The following is a 19,271-nucleotide window of genomic DNA, read 5'->3' as shown; positions in this document are numbered from 1 at the left end:
ACAGTTCACAATAAAAACAAATGTAATTATGAGCCCATATCTCAGATAGTATGTTTGTATTTGCATGGGCACAGGATAAATATGGAAGAACCTCACCCAAATGATAACAATGGTTATCCCTGGGTTGTGGGATTATAAGTGAGTTTTGTTTTCTTTCATGTGTGTACTTTTCTGTAGTTTACAAATGTTCTTTATTGAGCATGCATCATGTTGGTAATTTAAAAATATATATTCTTTTTTAACAGTTCCAGATAGTGCCAAGATAAGTATATACACACATTCATAAATAGATAACAATGTAAAAAAAAGACAAAAAAAATCTAAGTTTGTAAGAGAAGAGACAAAAATATTTATACTTTCCCCCTTCACAAAACAACTTGGGTAAGGAAAGAAGAATTTAGTTTAAAATCTAGTTTTGCGCTTCCTGGGAGCCAAGAAAAGGGAAACTTGGATTACACTGTGTAGATATGTATTCTATTTGGCTCTGAAATGAGTATCTTTAGGGTTTTAAAAATAAAACAGAGGGAAGTGATCAACTTAATAATGAGTTATTTATTAATTTTACTCAAATCTTAGGAAGTGACTTCATTTGCATGACTTTTTTTTTTTCCAGCTTCTGTGATGTTAAACAAGGAAAATAAAACCAGGCCACTTTGCCAGAGACTCTGACAGACAATCACCTGTACAGCCTGGATGACCACACACCACTCCTTGGTGAGCAAATGACTTGAGTCTTAGTCACAGACCCCTTGCTTATTATTTCAGAGGATTATATCCAACCCTCTCAAAAGAGATAATAAAACTCTCCGAACAAAAAGAATTTTTAATTCACTATTATTTTAAGCACAGATCATTCATACCATCAGATAAATGATCTGTGTTTCTGGTTCCTAGCCCTTAACAATCTAGAGGAGGCCTCCTCAGAACCTCAGCCCCCAGGATTCATCACTCTAGAAGGGACATTCCCAAACCGCCTGAGCCACCTGGCTCCAGAGACACCTGGGCAGGTATGAGGCCTCATCTGTACCCCCAGCACCCCCATGACAGGGCAAAGAGGAGCAGCGGCAGGAGGCTCTGATCTGGCCCTGGATGCCCTCCTATGACCTTGGTCCTTACCACGGCCTTGTCCCAGATGACAGACATCCGTTCCTCCACACCACTGGTGCCCTCGGGAATGGCTGTGAAGTTGTCCTTCCCGATGGCCTTCTGGGCAGTGCTGAAGGTGCAGTGGGCACTGCCGGAGAGCTGCAGGTCCCCACTGGCAAAGGAGAAAAGCTCCATGTGAACGGGGAGGTTAGAGGCACCGCAGGGGCCCAGAAATGAGGGTCTAGTGTAGGCGCGTGGAGTGCCGTGACTTGAGTTTGGAATCCTTCTCCCTCTTGCCAACTAGGCGAACTTGGGTGAATTTCTTCCCCTCCCTAGGGCTCAGTTACCCTATCTGGAATATGACGGGGTGGGATTGGATCACCTCTGTGTAACAAAAAGGACCCAAATGAGTGATGGGACTTATCCACAGAGGGCAGCAGCAAACTAGTCTCCCTGTAATTTTGGTTAGGTGGTCATCAAAACTGGGCAAATGATTTTGTCTCCCGGACCCTCAGTTGCTCAGTCTGTGAAATGGTGATGATAGTTCCTCACTCACAGCGTTGTTATGGGAACAATGAGATCACACGTGTAATCTCACCCTAGTGCTTGACATACAATATGTATTAACTGCTGTTACCATTACTAATATGATCACTGTAGTATCTTTTAAAATACACTGGGGAAGAGCCTGTTATCTGTGCTCAACACTGCAGGGGAATTCTCGATGTTTTTTCCTCACTGCAGGCTCTAGTCTAGCTGATGGATGGGCGGCTCCAGTCCTCATCCCATCGTTCCCAAGATGCCTCCACACAATGCCCGCTGCTTGTCATTCTGAACCAACCTGGCCAGCAAGGAGTTGATGTAGTCAGGGGTGGTTGGGTCAGGACTCAGAGGTGGGGATGTCACAAACGCAGCTGCCTTGGCCCAGTTCTTGCTCCAGTAATGGGTCCCATCCGTGCCCAGGCTGGCAGTGATGGGCTCACCAAAGACCACGTTTCCTGCAACAGGTAGGACAGAGGTAATGGGTGATATAACATATGTGCTGCCCTGGGCCGGGCTTAGATAATCACAGCCCCTAAGCCTACTCAAGGCTGTGGCTCTGGAGTCAGGCAGGCCTGGGTTCAAGTCTGTGTTCCCCCACTTTTCTAAGCCTCTGCTTTTCTATCTTCTAAATGGGAACAATTCTGTATTCTGTAGAAGCCACTGGTTGCAAGATGCAGCATCAATTCTCAAATTCTGAGGCAAATTAACATTTGAGGCAAAAAATATATATATATATGTATATATATATATTAATTGTAAGATTCATCCTCATTTCAGAAATGTTAAAACGTGGAATAAATAGGTCCTGGAATTGATGAAATAAGACGATGTCTACTTCTCAGCCTTGTGAAAATGAAAGGTTTGGCATACACAAAGTGTCTGGCACATAAGAGACGCTAAGCAAATGTGATTTCTTTTACACCTCTTACTCTTCCCCACTGTAGAAGCCCAAAGCCCCATACGTGCCCACATCACTGGGAACCGCTACATCCTGCTGTCGCAAAGACATACTTTGGTTCCACAAAGTAAAACCGGTTCCTGAGGATGACACATCTTATTTGCATCATGTTTGTTACTCCTTAACCTAAGGCAATGAGTGATTTGCTCAAGGACACCCGACAACCAGGGACACAGCAAAGCTGAGGTTAGCTTCCCGGACCCTGTGTCTAGAATGAGAGGCTGGAATGCCCAAACTAAGGAGAGGGGAGGAAGGATACTGGGACATACACTGATCTAAACTGAGCTTCTGAAAGAAGAAGGGATAGTGATACAGAAGGCAAATGCTATCTCATAGACGGTGGGTTGGTACCAAGTTTCTTTGTGCCAGAATCTTGGGCTAACGATTCCTGTGCAGCCCTTGGCTTCTTTAAGTTTGGTCCTCCATCTTCCACATTCAAGTTCCCCACAAGGTGGAAGTTTAAGAAGCGTCTATGGCTAGGATTACAGGTTTTGCCTTGCTTCAACTCCAATCAATTGGTTTTAGTTGCCTGGATTTCTGTGTTGGGAAGAATTCTAAATATGCTTCTGGTCTCACTAGAAAAGGCTCATGATTGATTTGTGATGTCTGCCATGGGGAAAAGAAGGAAGCAATGGCAATGATTCATATAGGACAGCCTTGTTCTTTGGGGCGGCAGTGAAAAGGATCCACACAGGACTAAAGAGAATTTCAAGGACTCTCCAAAAATATTTACCAAACTAAAGCATATGGGACCACAGAGAAATGAAGAAATGAAAGTCAAGGCAAGCATTCAAGTACTATTAAGAGAAATACAACCTTAAAAGTGGAAGACCTCTCCCTTTGGACAATCTTTAGACGGAAGACTAGAATTAAGTAGAGATTGTAATTATATTATTGACACAATTGGATTTGGAGACTAGCCCTCCAAGCTGGGAGATTCTGGACAAGATGTGCTTCAATTTCCTCATCTGAAAAATGGTGATAATAAAGGCCAGTTTCTCCTGGTGCTTTGTGAATTCTACATCATAATACATTTAAAGTATTTCCCTCAACGCAGGGCATACAGTTGGTCCTCATTAAATTGAAATTCCTAATGTTGATTCTGAGCAGCCGTGCAGAGATGCTGAAGAGCACTTGGGGATTAAACACCCTGGGGCTTAAATAGTCCCCTGGTCCAGAGGCAAGAGTGAACCCTGCCATACACGGTCTTCCTGCTCTGAATGCTCTTGACTCCTTCCCCGAGAATGACAGTTCATGAGATGTTTATTGGCTTCCATCTCAGCAGCCGGTTTTTCATCACTAAAATAATGCCTCCCTTCCACCCTAGAGACACAGCTGTACTAGTTCTCCTTGCCAGAGAGTCAGAAGCCAAAAGGCTAAGGGTAAGGAATTTTTCTACATGGAATTTAAAATAAGACCCAGCATATAATTGAAACACACTGTCTTTGAAGCCCCCAGGTCATCCGAGAATGGGTCCCAAGCAGGATGTGGCCATCAGCAGGATGCATGACAGGGTGCGGATAGTAGGTTGCCATGGGGAGAGGAATGGAGGTGTCCCCGTGCACTTTTCTTTTCCTTTTTCCCTTCTCCAAGGATGGGTAAGCAGCATTGGGCTTCTTTCCTGGTTCTGTCCTGATGACTCATACCCAGCGAAGCAGCCGGGCCATATCACATGGAGACACTTAAAAGCCGAGCGAGAAAACAGCAGGCTTCCCGTGAGCAGGGTAAGGCAGGTGGTGCCCCAGAATCTGCCAGCTAGAAAGGCTGGCGGGGCAATGAGGGAGATTCCCCTCCCGTAAGAAAAGGGTCCCATTTGCCAGAAGGCCAGGCAGCCAAACACTCGGCCATCAGGCAGCTGGGACTATTTTTAGCCGCCCCCGTCACTCACACGTGGAGTTTTACAGACCAGTTCTGGGTTTGGTAGATGAATCATTCAGCTTGGTCCCACGGGCACATGGCAGTCACAATCATACAGCCAGGCCTAGGAAATCCTCCCTCCCAACCAAACACAGAACCCTACGGCTCCCGTGTCTCAACCACACTCTGTTCACAAGGGAGCCCATTAGTGTGTCACTGAGGACAAGAAGGGAAAGCAGGAAAGCAAGTTTTGAAATGAGGGTAAACTTGAGCTTAGCACAAGGTGAGCAAAGGAAGCCGAGTTAACAGCCATGGAGAAAAGCAGCAGCAGTCAGAAGGCCATGGGGACAGAGCCGGGTCATGAAGGCCACACTGCTGGATGTCCTTTGGAGACCCATTCAACGCCTTCTCTGAAATAACCTGTGCTACCCTGAGTGGCTCAGGGGGTGGGACCTCCTCCCTGTACTCTGCCCTCAACCCTGGCCAATCAATTATACCATCTCCAGAGCAGATATTGGTTCAGAGATGAGCCCACGACCTAAGCCAAGGCAATGGCAGTATTCCTGGGGACTTTCGCTTGAGCTATTGGAAAAGATGTTCACCATGCCCCCACCAAGTGTGGAGGACAAGAGCAGCTCTTAGTATTTATTCTTGTCATTGTTCATACTGAAAAGAGAGGAAAGCAGAGTCCAGAAAGGAATAACAGTGATAGAGCCCTAATATCAGTGTTTAAACCCCTTGATCCAGCCATGCCTGAAACACCCTCAACCAATAATTTACTTGTTTAAGTCCATTTGAGTAGGTTCTTTGACTGCTGCACCAAATATAATCTTCATTAATATGTCCATTTATAAAGTTCAGATAACATGAACTGACAGTGAAAGATCACAGGGAGGAAAAGAGATGCACCAATTCTCCAAAGAACTGATTCAAGCTGTGTCATCTCGGGCAGACCACTTACCCTTCCTGAGCCTCAATTTACTCATCTGCCAAGTAGAAGACATCCTGGGATCCTGCCATCCACACAGGATGCAGAAAGGATCCAATGGGCTAACAAGGATGAGGGGCTTCCCTGAGAGCAAGGCAATGAGCAAAATAGGCACCATTTATACAGGACAGCCAAGGGAAAGGAGCCACATGGCTTGTTAGGGGCTCTGAGATCTTCGAAACACAAATCACCTTTTTTCCTGGCTTGCGAGATGAGGTCAGCTGCGCTCTTGCTCATGACCTTCGTGACGTAGAGAGGACAGTTGGTTTGGCTGGCGATGGTGATGGCACGGAACACAGCCTCAGCTTCCAGCTGCAAAAAAAAAGTCCCTGGGAGTCAAGGGGAGCATGAACCTCTCAGAGTGCCACTCCCCTGTCTCTACAAACTGAGAATGCAGTGCTGGACAGAGGTTAAAAGCCTAGAAGATCTGCAGTTAGACACCCTGGACCCAAACCTCAGAACTACAGCTTCCCAGCTGTGTTGCTTTACTGGGCTTCTCAAAAGTGGAGATCAGCCCAGAGATAAACCCACCCGCCTATGGTCAACTAATCTACAACAAAGGAGACAAGGATATACAATGGAGAAAAGACAGTCTCGTCAATAAGTGGTGCTGGGAAAACTGGAGAGCTCCATGTAAAAGAATGAAATTAGAACACTCCCTAACACCATACACAAAAATAAACTCAAAATGGATTAAAGACCTAAATGTAAGGCTGGACACTACAAAACTTTTAGAGGAAAACATAGGCAGAACACACTTTGACATTAATCGCAGCAATATCTTTTTTGATCCACCTCCTAGAGTAATGAAAATTTAAAAAATATATATAAAAATGGGACCTAATTAAACTTAAAAGCTTCTGCACAGCAAAGGAAACCATAAACAAATCGAAATGACAACCCACAGAAAGGGAGAAAATACTTGCAAATGAAGTGACTGACAAGGGATCTCCAAAATATACAAACAGCTCATGCAGCTCTATGTCAAAAAAACAAACAACCCAATCAAAAATGAGCAGAAGATCTAAATAGATATTCTCCAAAGAAGACACAGAGATGGCTAACAGACACATGAAAAGATGCTCAACATCAGTAATTATCAGAGAAATGCAAATCAAAACTACAATGAGGTATCACCTCACACTGGTGAGAACGGCCATCATCAGAAAACCTACAAACAATAAATGCTGGAGAGGGTGTGGAGAAAAGGGAACCCTTCTTACTGTTGGTGGGAATGTAAATTGATATAGCCACTATGGAGAACAGTATGGAGGTTCCTTAAAAAACTAAAAATAGAGTTACCATATGATCCAGCAATCCCACTCCTGGGCATATATCCAGAGAAAACCATAATTCAAAAAGATACATGCACCCCAATGTTCACTGCAGCACTATTCACAACAGCCAGGACACGGAAGCAACCTAAATGTCCATCGACAGATGAATGGAAAACGAAGATGTGGTACACACACACACACACACACACACACACACACACACACACACACTGGAATATTACTCAGCCATAAAAAAGAACGAAATAATGCCATTTGTACCAACAAGGACGGACCTAGAGATTATCATGGACCTAGAAATTATCATAAGTAAAGTAAGTCAGAGAGAGAAAACATCATATGATATCACTTAAATGTGGAATCTAATAAAATGGTACAAATGAACTTATTTTAAAAACAGAAATAGAGTCACAGACATAGAAAACAAATTTATGGTTACCAGGGGTGGGGGACAGGGGAGGGAAATTGGGAGATTGGGATTGACGTATACACACTATTATATATAAAATAGATAACTAATAAGGGCCTACTGTACAGCACAGGGAATGCTACTCGATACTCTGTAATGAAAGCAACTATACACCAATAAAAATTAAAAATTAAAAAAAGAAGTGGAGATAGGGAGGGTGTAGCAGGGGATGGTGGGGTGAGAGCAGTGTCTGGCCAGAGTGGGCGCTGCATCAGCGTAGCTAGAGTTTTCCCTTGGCCTATTCTCTCCTCTCCCTGTGATTATCACAAAGGCCACATGTGATGGAAGTCTTTGCTCCCCTATCTGCTCAGGGCAGAATCTCTGGCAAAACACAATCCCAACACCAGTATGTATAAATAACCAGTGAAGGCAACTAGGCATTAAGTCCTTTCCTGCAGCAACGGGTGGTCAGCGATGGGTTCGTTCCCACAGGCATTTCTTACACTAATAATTCCCAGGCTTCTCAACACAAAGATTTCTTTTATCACTGATTTCCTCCAGCCCACCCTAATGTAGAATTCATGTTTTCAAATACACTAACCAACCCAGTTGAATTTAATGAGTAAGAAATAATAAATCTTCCCTTATTTTATTAACAAAGCAGGATCTTAGAGCTCAGCCTCTCTCATGAGCTGGACCTGTGTTCTGGTTCTACCACTTAGAAGCCAGGTGATCTCAGGGATGTTACACAACTTCCCAAAGACTCAGTTTCCTGGTCCATAAAGTGGGGATAATAATAGGACCTGACACACAGGGCTGTTCAGAGAATTAATCCTTGTAAGGCAATTAGCTCAATCCTGGAACAAGGCAAGTGTTCCTTGAAGGCTGGCTATTGGTTGCATCGCTGATGACGGCTTCTGACCAGTGGGAGAGCCTGCGTTACTACCCAAAGCTCGAATTAGTCCAATTCAGCCCAACGCAGACACGCTGGCGTTTTTCCTTTCAATCAGCAACAGCTCCTTTTTGGATGGATATGACCCTCTGGTTAGCCATGCAACCCAACACTTTAAAAAATATCAAAAATAGCTTGCAGATACATGCCTAATGTTTGTATAACGCAAACCAGTCACTGCCCTTGGTGGGTGTGACTTAGGAGGAAGACTCTAAGAACTTGGCTGGTCCAGCTAGCATCCCCCAAGCTGCACTTGGTTCCACGTGGTGAGATCAAGATCCTGGAGCCCCAAGCACAGGTGAATGTGGCCACGTTCCTGAAGCACCCAGACGTCAGAATGGCTGTCTCCGAGCCTCGGCTTCAGCTCTCTGGACAGCATTACTCCAGATGCTATGTAGATGCGCTTTGAACTGAAGAGGGGCTGCCCCTCCTGTGCCCTCCTTCTTCGTGCCTGTGCTGACCACTCCAGCTCCTCCACGGCTGCAGTCCCAGCCCCTTTGATCTCATCCCCCCTCTCCAAGCACCGCAGGGTTTTCAGCACCTTGACAATATGACTATCTTTGGAAGGTTACATCACCCTCCAACTTCACCCAAAAGGGCTTCCAGTGTTGTCGAGATCTGCAGCTGAGAGGCTTTTTACTAAAAAGGAGATGGGAACACGGAGGAGAGTGGGGGGGCGGGGGGGTTTGGAAAAACAAACCAAGGAACAAAAATAGACTCTGCTCAGAAATCCCCTGGCTGCTGCTGCAGAAATCGATCTTGCCAGGACTTCTCCACAGTGAACAGCATTGGAGAAAAGTTTCACAAACAGTGCTGATCAGCCTGGCCTACTCACACAGGGTAAACAATTTTCCAGTCCTTCAAACGTGATGGCCAGCTTAATGGCTTAATCTCTCTGAGCTCCTGCTTCTTTATGTTATGATAATACCCGGACTGGGGCAAGGATAACCGTTATCTCCATTAAATGCAATGAGCATAGTACTGGGTATAGGCAAATACTCCAAAGAAGGGACCTGGTATTAAGGAGACCGACTTTTCCAGAGGGCTGTGACTGTAACCTTGATCACGCAATTATAAATTATTTCAACTGGCAACAAAAATATCCTTAAACACAATGGAGCTTCTAGGGTGCTAATAATGCTTTGTTTCTCCAACTGGGTACTAGTTACACAAGTGTGTTCAGTTTGGGAAAATCCATTCCTTTATGATAGGAACAGTTTTCTCTATGTGTGCTACGTTTTCTTTTTTAAAAAGATCCTAACAGAGATGGCCAACGGGAATACTGTGATTTCTGGTTCTGGCTCCTTCTTCTACCTGTTGGAGCTTGGGATGATACAACAGGAAAGGATTTGCTTTGTTGACATGGAGGGCCTGGAATTTGCTGCAGGTGCCAGACCCAGGCTGATCTCCCAAAGCCAATGTGCTCTCGGCCATATGGGCAGCCCATTCCCAGCTCTGGGCCTGTGCCAGCAGCTGAAGTTGCTGACAGCCCAGAGACGTGGAATCAGCCACTAGTTACCATTCGTTGGCTCTTTAGCTCCTAAGCACTGATGCTAATCAGCATTCATCTTACACATGGGAAAAACATACCTGGATGTCCTCATCACCATACACAAATCAATAGATATAATGTCTACGGCAAACCCATTCGGCCCCCTGTCGACATGGCTGGTATTGTGCAGGACTCATAATATGGAATAAAGGAATAGTGGAAACGTCTGAGATTCACATGATTAAGAAAGGATTTAGATATTTACCAGTCCTACTGAGTAACTGTGCAACGCCCTCCGACTTGTATTGTCTTTAGAGAGATTAGGGGCCAGAAGTAAACACTCCCTTTCCACTCCTTTCTAATCTCCTCAGGGGCCTTGAGTTGGGTCAGTCAGATGTGGTCTTTGGAAGAAATGTTCCAGTTTCTGTCTGGTATTCACAGAGTCCCACCACCTTTCAGAGATGTTTGTTCACACACCTTATGCGTGTGTGCCAACAGAGGGGGAGCTGAACGCAAACACTACAATGTAAAATGGACAGCAGGCCATAAACCAGGCTGCTGCGATGACCAGTCTCCCTGAAGATGAGGCTAAAAAAAAAGAGCCCCCATTGCTACTGCTTCTCTCCCTCCACCCCTCCCCCCTACCACATCCTCCTGAAAATTACCTCCTCTGGTCTGCTCAGTACATGGCCTTCTGGGCCGGTTATCCCCATTTCCAACATCCGGGTTTGCTCCTAGAATGAGAAAAGAATAGAGAAGAGTTTTTATATGAGCTCAACCAAGGTTTGAAAAAGTTAGGCTGGTATATTCTAATCTAAAGATGTGTTCAAGGGGAAAAAAAGAATCAAATGGGGATGTTGAACAAATTTGTTAATTCTGTATCTGGAATTGCAAAATAGGGTAGTCTTAAATAAAAGAAGAAAAGAGCCTTTAAGGGTGGCTTTTTTTATTAAAAGGACAACAGTCTGTCAAAGTATCAAGTTTTTTCTCCATTACACGTCAAAAGTCGCACCAGCTCACTTATTCTTCATTTCTTTCAGATGCAGACATCTCTGAAAGGACACTGGCTTAACTCATTTGTTTATTCATTCATGCATTTTGAAACCCATTCATTCAACAAAATGTATTGAGTACCTGCTCCGGGAGAGGCTCCAGGTTAAGTACTTGAATTAACTTCATGGAGCTTACAGTTTCCTGCTCTGTTTCTCAAAGTCTGCTCCATCCACCACCTGCATCAGAATCTGCTGAGTTGCTTTTGTAAAAGTGCAGATGTCTAGCTTTACCCAGGTCTACCAAATCAGAATATATGAGATAAATTCTAGGATTCTGTATTTTAATAAGCCCCTCGGGCTTTCTCATGCTTTAAATGTTCGGCTATAATAAGCAGATTCAGAATTTCACCAGACTAAATCATGCCTCTAAACACCATTATCTGACTTAGCCTTTTGGTCAAATTCTATTTACCTAGGCTGTGGATGTGGCAGAGCTCTCTACCCCTCATAGCTGATGGCTAACTTCCTCAGACCCGGCCAGCCTTCTGGAAGCAGGAGGCTGGGCTAATCGGAACTGGCACAAATCCTCAGCAGCAGATCTGCAGTTTTGCAGGCATTCACGCTCAAGCACTGAGGCCAGTTCCTAGGAACCTCACGCTGGTGACACAGGAGATGAAGGAGGGAGTGAGCTGAAGGAGGCTTTGTCTCACCTGGAAACTATGAGATGCTTAAAAAGGAAGGGATCCCTTCGCCCTGGAAAAGAAGAACTCTTTTTTTGTTGTTTTTTTTTTTTATTCACGTACATTTTTTAAAGAGGAGGAGGAAGGAAGATGCATATGCTATCAGCAGCCACGAGAAGTAAAATGGTCACTGCCTCTAGCTCAACAGAACTGGACCAAAGGTCAGACAGAGGCTGATACTTCCAGCAAGTACCTCCACTTTTCATTCTTCCTGTTCCATGTATCAAAGCTTAGATTAAATACAATTTCTTCCAAACTCTGGTGACTTTTGACTCTGAACTGCCTCGTGAAGTCACACAAGGGTTGAGGTGTCCAACTAAAGCATCTTCCATCTTACAAGACACTCTCCTTCCTATCTGGTCCAAAAGTGCTGGGACAACGCACAGGATGAAACTCGCTCGAACAATGGTCTCTGAGCACATTCCAATCACCAGGGCAACTTTTCCATAATACACCTGACTGAGCTCTCCTATGACCTCCCGAATCTGGATCTCCGGAACTCGGAGAATCCCAGGGATCGTTCCTTAAGCTCCACGGGTGATTCTAGTGCACTGCTCACGTTGGGATGGCCTATTCGCAAAGCCACGGTGTCCCTATAGCTGGAAGGTTAAGAATAACATGTAAAGACCCATGGATGCCACCTGACATGGGTGGGGGAGGTGTGGGCACCTAGAGGCACCGATCGCTGCTGTAATTATGTCACAGTTTTCGTTGCTCCATGAGGAAAGGGACCCTGTCTTTTTCACCTTCCCCCTCCAAGGTTTGGCACATAGTAAGCACTCAGTAGATATTTGTTGGATGAAGGGCTAAAGACGCTATACTCTCCGACTGCCCTGCCAGCTTGAAACTTTTGAAAATGTCCCTTGTTGGTACCCTTAGAAAATATTTCTTCTTGCTCTTTAGTCACTTTGCATAAAGTGTAGCAAAAACTCCGAGTATAGCAGCTGCCTTCATTTAAACAACGTGATAAGATCTTTCAGCTTGAGCTGAATTTAATAAACACATACACGAAACTCATCCAAATGGAAAAACGCCCTTATTCTTTTCCTGACCGGGAACAGATCTTCCCAAGGTGGGGCGGAGGCGGGGAGGCGGTGCGGAAGCAGACACACTTCTGTGCTATGAAGCCTCAAAAGGAAGCTGGAAAGGGGCTGTGAGTCGGAGCCCGTCTGCCTCCACAGAGGCTAGGATGAAGACGCAGGGAGTCTGATTGCTAGGGCATCTGGAGGGAGGGCTGGGGCGTCTGGCTGCTGCACTGAAAGCTTGAGAATGGGGAGGAGAGACAGCTCCACCACCACCAGGATGCCTCCCATGGGAGCAAGGCATCTGGAGCCTCTTCGGAAAATGACTTCATTATCTGGGTGTGCGGGGGATGTGGGAGAAGGCTGTCAGGGGCCTGACTAATTAACCTCCTCGGTCATAAGGGAGTGGAAACTGCACACTTAACTCACCTCCTCCGCTAGAGAGACAGCCCTGAGAGTCTGAAATCCTAACAGCTGGAGCCTGCACAGCCGGGGCGCTGCCTCTCCGGGAGCCTGCGGCTGGACTGGTGGAGAAGGACCCTTCTCCACTATCTCTGGGTAAAGATGCCCACTGAGGCACATCCCGTGAGAAGCTAAGATTGTGTTCTCCCAGTTGCTGGCTGTGACCCCTGGGCCAGTGACCTCATCCTTCAGAGCCTCAGTGTTCTCATGTATGAAACAGGGAGGGGCTTCCCTGGTGGCGCAGTGGTTGAGAGTCCACCTGCCGATGCAGGGGACGCAGGTTCGTGCCCCGGTCGGGGAAGATCCCACATGCCGCGGAGCCGCTGAGCCTGCGCGTCCGGAGCCTGTGCTCCGCAACCGGAGAGGCCACAACAGTGAGAGTCCCGTGTACCACAAAAAAAAAAAACCAGGGAGGAGGGTGGGCGCCATCTTGAAAGGCTTGGGCGAAGATTAAATGGGAACATACGAGAGCCCTGACTAGGGCCTGGCACATGGTGGGAAGCGCTCCCCAGGTGGGACCTGCTGTTAGAAGCTGACGGGTCTGAGGTGAGGGTCGGCCTCAATATGTTCCCACACCCCTGCCGACCACATTCGCCACGTCCTGGACAACTTCTAAAGCACAGCCCGAGTACTCGAGAGCTCTGGAATGCATCTGTTTCGGCTCCCCGCTATAGCCTAGTGCCTGGCACAAAGCACTCAGGAAATACTCTTAAAAGAATGAATAATGGTTTCTTGCTGTTAATGTTATCAAACGGACTAAGAGCGCTGACACTGTTTGCTGGCTGCTGCCTCCTAGCGGAAGCCAATCCAGAACGCTTCTGAGATCAACAAAACCCTGGCGAAGACACATCTGTGCATCTAGCCCATTAAGCAACCCAGGAGATGGAGAGAGAAGTGCTGTCTGCTTCCTTACAAATGATCAATTTGGACCTTGGGGCCCTTGCTTTCATCACTCTTTCCTCAGGTTTCTCAATATGATTCCTAGGAAATCAGTGGGATGTCTGATCCCCACAAGACCTGAATTCTTTATTATCTAAGGCCGTGAGTTCCGCAGTCCTGGATCAGATTTCCAGCTTCTGAAAAATGCTGTCTTAGAGTTTTTCTTTAGGACTGAGCATGACGCGTACCTTGGACTCATTTTCAAAACAGAATCAGCGATGCTCTCCCACTAAATGGCCCAGTTTGAAAACCTCCTCTGCCAGGATGCCTTTTCTGATTCCCCAGAATGGCCAGACGGCTCCCTGCTTTCCAGCATCTTCTGCTTTCTCCCTCGCTTGTCTATTTGCCCTCATAATTCCTCCTCCTAGACTGTGAGGTCCTTGAGGGCAGGTTCTGTTCTTAGCAGAGTACTCATGAGGTGCCTGGCACATATTGAGAGCTCTGGCAACACTGAAGAAATTAGAAAATAAATGGGAGGCAGACCCTAGCCCAAGCAGGAAGTGTACTGCAGGGAGCTGCACTGTGTTACCTGGGCAATGATATCCCCATTCTCAGCGTGCACCTGAGCGATGGCTCCCAGCTCTCCCAGACAGGTGAAGATCTCATACAGCTGAAACAGAAATGAGTCTTTGTCACGTTCACAAGACCCAATGCTTTTAGCAATCTCATGCAAGGGCCAACGACTAGGGCCAGAGCTAAAATAAATGGGATGAACTAGAGGAAATAAGTGACTAGGGCAGAAATACACACTAAAACATGCACAACCAAAGAGGAGCGCTAATCCAAAGGAACTCTAGGAAACTGTCTATATAAGGAACCCAGCATGTCTCCTAGGCAGATAGGGCACACATCTCACAGAGTGATACTAACCCCCCTACTCTGCCTCCTTCACACACTTTAAATGGAATTACTTCCCACTGAACTCAGAGCTTCAGAATCCTTCTTAACACTCCTGAAAGGCACTGCAACCTGGCCAGAAACTAACTCAAAAGCTGAAACCTCTATCTCTTAGACCCTGAAGGCAGACCACCCTTCATCTCCTTGCCAGGTGGTATGGGAATTCATTTTCTGTATTTCTTCTGAGAAGCTGAGATTTGTCTAAAACAAGCACACCCCATGCATTTCGGAGAGAGTCAGAGGCAAGCTGGTATGATTACCCCAAAGAGCAGACAGCCCTCCTTAATCCCACAGGGCTGAGCACTTACACTTCCCCTGAGTTCCCGAGGGGTGTAGAGTTTGTTTGGTAGATGGGAGATTTAGACACGCCCTTCCTCTTGTCCTTTTGAGAAAGCTGCTGCCAGTGGAAATTTTAGCTCCGTCTGCCTTGCCCCGGGCACCCTGCCCGTTACCTTATTTAAAATGTAGCGTGGACGGCGAGGACTTCAGGAAGCTCTCTTGCCCAGCAGTCTCCCACACTGACCACAGTAACTCATGTGCAAAGAGCCAAGGTCACCGGCAACCATAGGAAAGCCATCCAGAGACCCCAAACCACACAGTGATGGGTTATTACCTCTGTGTTCGATACTTGATACAAATCCTTATAAGCCATGTAAACCATGAAGGAGTTCACCCCTGCAAGAGAGGGATGAGAGGGAAGACAGGAGGAAGACAGCATTATCACGACCCTGCTGCATCCTGTGCTCCCACTGTGACACTCCCCTGGGCCCCGAGGGCATCACAGGCCCCTGCCCAATGCAAAGCAGATGCGTCCCATTCTCCAAGGGCATTTTTCTATTTCCTCCTCTACCCTGTAAAATTGATGATTCCTATGACATCACAGCAGAATGGTCTCTTCTTCTGCAGCTCCTTCCTGCCTCCCGCTCCACTGTTCCCAGCCCAGAGGGCCAACAAGCCTCGACACTGCTCAAGGCAGGATACAGTGTCATGAATCACTGCAGCACACTCGCTGTGTACACAGGCTAGGAGTGGCACCATGTGCTGGGTCAGCAAGCTTGGAAAACCTAACCCCTTGAGCCTCGGTTTCCTCATCTATAAAATGGAAAAATAACACCATCCTGCTTCCTAAGGTGGTTGGAAACTTTAAAAGAGACAACACATGCAGAACTCTTAGCACCAGCACGTGGTTGATCTCCTGGGAGCAGTTTATTTTGCTCTTTGTGAGTGCCTGCTCTCCACCAGGCCTGGGCAAGGTGTTGGGTCTGAGAGAGAACTAAGATCTAGAGCCTGTCCTAGGGGAAGTAACAGAGCTAATGCAGAGAAGTCAAGGTTCACCTTGGGCTTAAATATCTAAGTCATCAGCATTACAAGGAAAGAGCCATTTAATTTCTCCCCCCAGATACACTATTGATAGAGTAATTTACAGAAATAGGGGGGACTGGGGGACAGAGAGTCATTTAGAGGAAAGGAGGGTAATTTTGTTCTCCAGCCATTAGGGCCAGCTCAGCCCACAGTACTCCAGGCCAAAAGTGGACTGTAATCTGGGGCCTTCCCTACCCAGAATGGTGCAACTCAGGGCAGTTTTTCCCAACACAACCCTTCCCACAAGCCTCTGGGTCATCCGTGGTATGACTCAGGCCCTTCGGAAGGGAAGTGGGTGTTAAAGCCGTTCACTTTTCTACCTAATTGAGATGCAGTGTGAAAGGAGACACAGAAAGAAGGGAGGCAGGAGACTTCCCTGGCGGCCCAGTGGTTAAGACTCCACGCTTCCACTGCAGGGGGCGCGGGTTCGATCCCTGGTGTGGGAACTAAGATCCCGCAAGCTGCGCTGTGCGGCCAAAACAAAAAAAGGGAGGGGTTAATCTCACCCTCTGTATCAGACAGTGAGAACTGGGCAGAGCTTGTGGGGTGAGGGGGGATGCAAAGGCGAGCTCGTCCTCTGGGAGGGCATCCCCTCCCCCGAACCCCGAGCACGCCGCCTTCCACTGCACTCCTGGCCTTTGCATCGAGACTGCTCATTGATAAAAGTATTATAAAATTCGTATAATAATAATTATAATAATATTATTAGTACTAGTATCGTAGCACTATTGTTACTATTATAACAATATTCTGCATCTTGCGGCATTTATCCTAATGCTCGGCACCAGCCTGCTTCCTTTTGCCATGGATACTGGCAGAGGCCATTCCTCATACTCCCCTAAGTCCTCCAGGCCCCCCTCGTATGTGGAGCATGTCACACGTCTGCGTGCATGTAGAGGGGGTGGTGCGTGTGTGAAATACTTGACCATCAGAACACAGAAAGAAGTAAACACAGAAGAATCTAAGTCAATGGGAACCTAAATCTTGGACTCATAGAGAGGACACAGACACATGCAGATACACACACACGCACACACACACATGCACAGGCACACACAACTTTCAGGCCCTAAGCTCCTATCTGGAGTACGAATACATCTTTGCTCCCAGAAACATCTTAGCCTTTTCCGAGGATGCTATTGTTATATAATAGCAATGGCTGGACCTTTGGAATCACAATGATAGAGGTTAAACATTCCTAATCTCATATGTACTAGCTGTATGACCTTATGTAAGACGTCAACCTCTCCTGACCTCAGTTTCTTCCTCTGTACAACGGGCAGTATTGCACGGAGGTACAGAGCACAGGCTTTGGGTAGATCTACTGCTTACAGATTCTATGATCTTGGGCTACTTATTCTGAGCCTCGGGTTCTCCAACTGCAGAGTAAGGATAATAATCCCTATCTCATGGGGATCCTGTACGGAATAAGTAAGATGGCATAAAGTGCCTGGTCCATAGTGGTACCCCTGTATCTGGCATTCATACTCAGGGTTCCAGGGTCCAGCAAGGAGAAGCGACTAAATGAGTGGACAGTATGGGAAGGACAGGCAAGGGGGAAGGGAGGAAGGCACCTCCGGGCTCACCTTTGTCCTTGATAAGGCTCTGTACTTCCTGCTTGACGCTGTCATTCCAGTGGGTAATGTCCACGTGTAAGGAGTAGTCACAGCAGCTCTTGCCATCGGCCCACTCCCGCCACTTCTCATAGGCCTCCGTCAGGCTGGACTCGGGCTCGGGCACCACGTGGTCAACTGAACAACAGAGGCCCCGCATGGGCGACTCATCGACACAGCCTTTGGTCCCCTCTGTACAGGTCTGCTCTTGCTCGCTTAGCTACGACAGCAAAGTCTCTATTTCTTGAGCATAGGATTAACCTTAGAAAGGGTTCCCGGGTGGTTTCAAGGTTGCTGATGATTCAGCTGTCACTTAGCTATGGGATCTTGGGCAAATTACTAGCTTCTCTAAACCTTAATTTTCTCATTCTTAAAATGGGCACCAAGTGGGGTTGGGGACAGGGGTAACACTGCCTCCCCTCTAAGTCTGTTAAGGGATTAAATGGGAAAATGCATGGAAAGTGCTTCACCTGGTGCCTGGCACATAGTAAGTGCTCCATAAATGTTAGCTATCAATTGATGAGCGCCTACTGTGTGCCATTATTACCAGTATTACAGGAGTCACTGCTGGTGATCAAAGTTGGACTCCCTTCTCTGGGCAGAAGGAGGGGCTTTAAAGTTATGTCTGGGCACAAGAGAATGAATGCTCGTGCTTATAGCCGTAGGAAAGACCTGGTATCAGTTAAGTGAACTTGACGCTTGGCCCACAGATATTATTTCCATGCAAACTTTTTGTCAAGAATATGGTTTCTTTGAGGCCAAAACCTACTCTTGCAGTACCTGCAATGGTGGATAATACTTTTAAAAAGAATAAGATTTACACCAATAACATTGGTGAGGTTAAGGCAAAAATTAGAGTTTTTCATAGTTCCCCATGGCAGTCGAGAGAAAGTATGAATTGGTACAACTTTCCTAAGAACAATTTTGAAATGTATATCAAAAACCATGACATTTTTCATACAACAATTATTCCTATGCCTAAGAATTATCCCTAAGGAAATAAACATGGCTATATGCAAAATCTGGGTTCTCAAGACGTTTGCCACTATTTATATATTGATGTAAGTGAAAAACTGGGAACAAAGTCTTACAATAGGGAAGTTTAGTTAAATACATAAATTGTGATACCTTCATAAAACGGGATGTCAGGAGTCCATTTAAAATTTGGTACAATAAAAATAAATGAATGGAAAGATATACATGACATATTAATTAGTGAAAATAGAAGGCTAAAGCACAGTATGGTTATTACAATCCTTTTTGTTAAATAGAAAAAAAAATATAGCCAAACTGTGACAGTGAAGTGAGATTTATGGGGGTTTTTTCTTTTCTGCATACCTAGGGTTTTTAAATTACCTACAAAGGACATGTACACTTCTGTCGTTCTTGTATGCTTTCCTCTCTTCTCACGTGGAGCTCCTTCCCTAATGCAGAAGCCCGAGCCTAATGCATATGTCCAGGATTCTGAACAGGTCCAGCTCCTCGGCAAGATGGCAGAAAGCCAGGCCAACATCACTCATTTCCTCAGCCTTCTAGCACAGGCAGCCTAAGTGCACTTATCGGAAAGCAAAGGCATGGAGCTATGTTACTGATGCTTGGACCCACACCAGGGCCTTCGTGGGCAGGCAGCTGCCGAGAAGTCAGCTGGCTTCCTCCCTTTGGCT

The 19,271-nt window shown here is 46.3% G+C and overlaps 1 protein-coding gene across 2 annotated transcripts in view; it reads right to left on the bottom strand.

Moving 5' to 3' along the window:
• The window catches only part of DPYSL3 (dihydropyrimidinase like 3), a gene marked incomplete at both ends in the record, with an annotated part of 112,268 nt that overhangs the window by 9,862 nt on the left and 83,135 nt on the right, over positions 1 to 19,271 (bottom strand). For both annotated transcript variants that reach the window (XM_079702502.1, XM_079702503.1), the window contains 7 exons: positions 1,117 to 1,258; positions 1,928 to 2,084; positions 5,624 to 5,744; positions 10,246 to 10,314; positions 14,265 to 14,345; positions 15,246 to 15,307; positions 17,581 to 17,745. In XM_079702502.1, coding sequence (XP_079558628.1) covers positions 1,117 to 1,258; positions 1,928 to 2,084; positions 5,624 to 5,744; positions 10,246 to 10,314; positions 14,265 to 14,345; positions 15,246 to 15,307; positions 17,581 to 17,745 — 797 coding nt within the window. The remainder of the gene's footprint in view (positions 1 to 1,116; positions 1,259 to 1,927; positions 2,085 to 5,623; positions 5,745 to 10,245; positions 10,315 to 14,264; positions 14,346 to 15,245; positions 15,308 to 17,580; positions 17,746 to 19,271) is intronic.

This window comes from Hyperoodon ampullatus, assembly GCF_949752795.1.
Source record: "Hyperoodon ampullatus genome assembly, chromosome: 4".
Taxonomy (NCBI): Eukaryota; Metazoa; Chordata; class Mammalia; order Artiodactyla; family Ziphiidae; genus Hyperoodon; species Hyperoodon ampullatus.
Note: the sequence above shows the minus strand (reverse complement) of the source record. Positions and strands in the feature narration are given on the sequence as shown.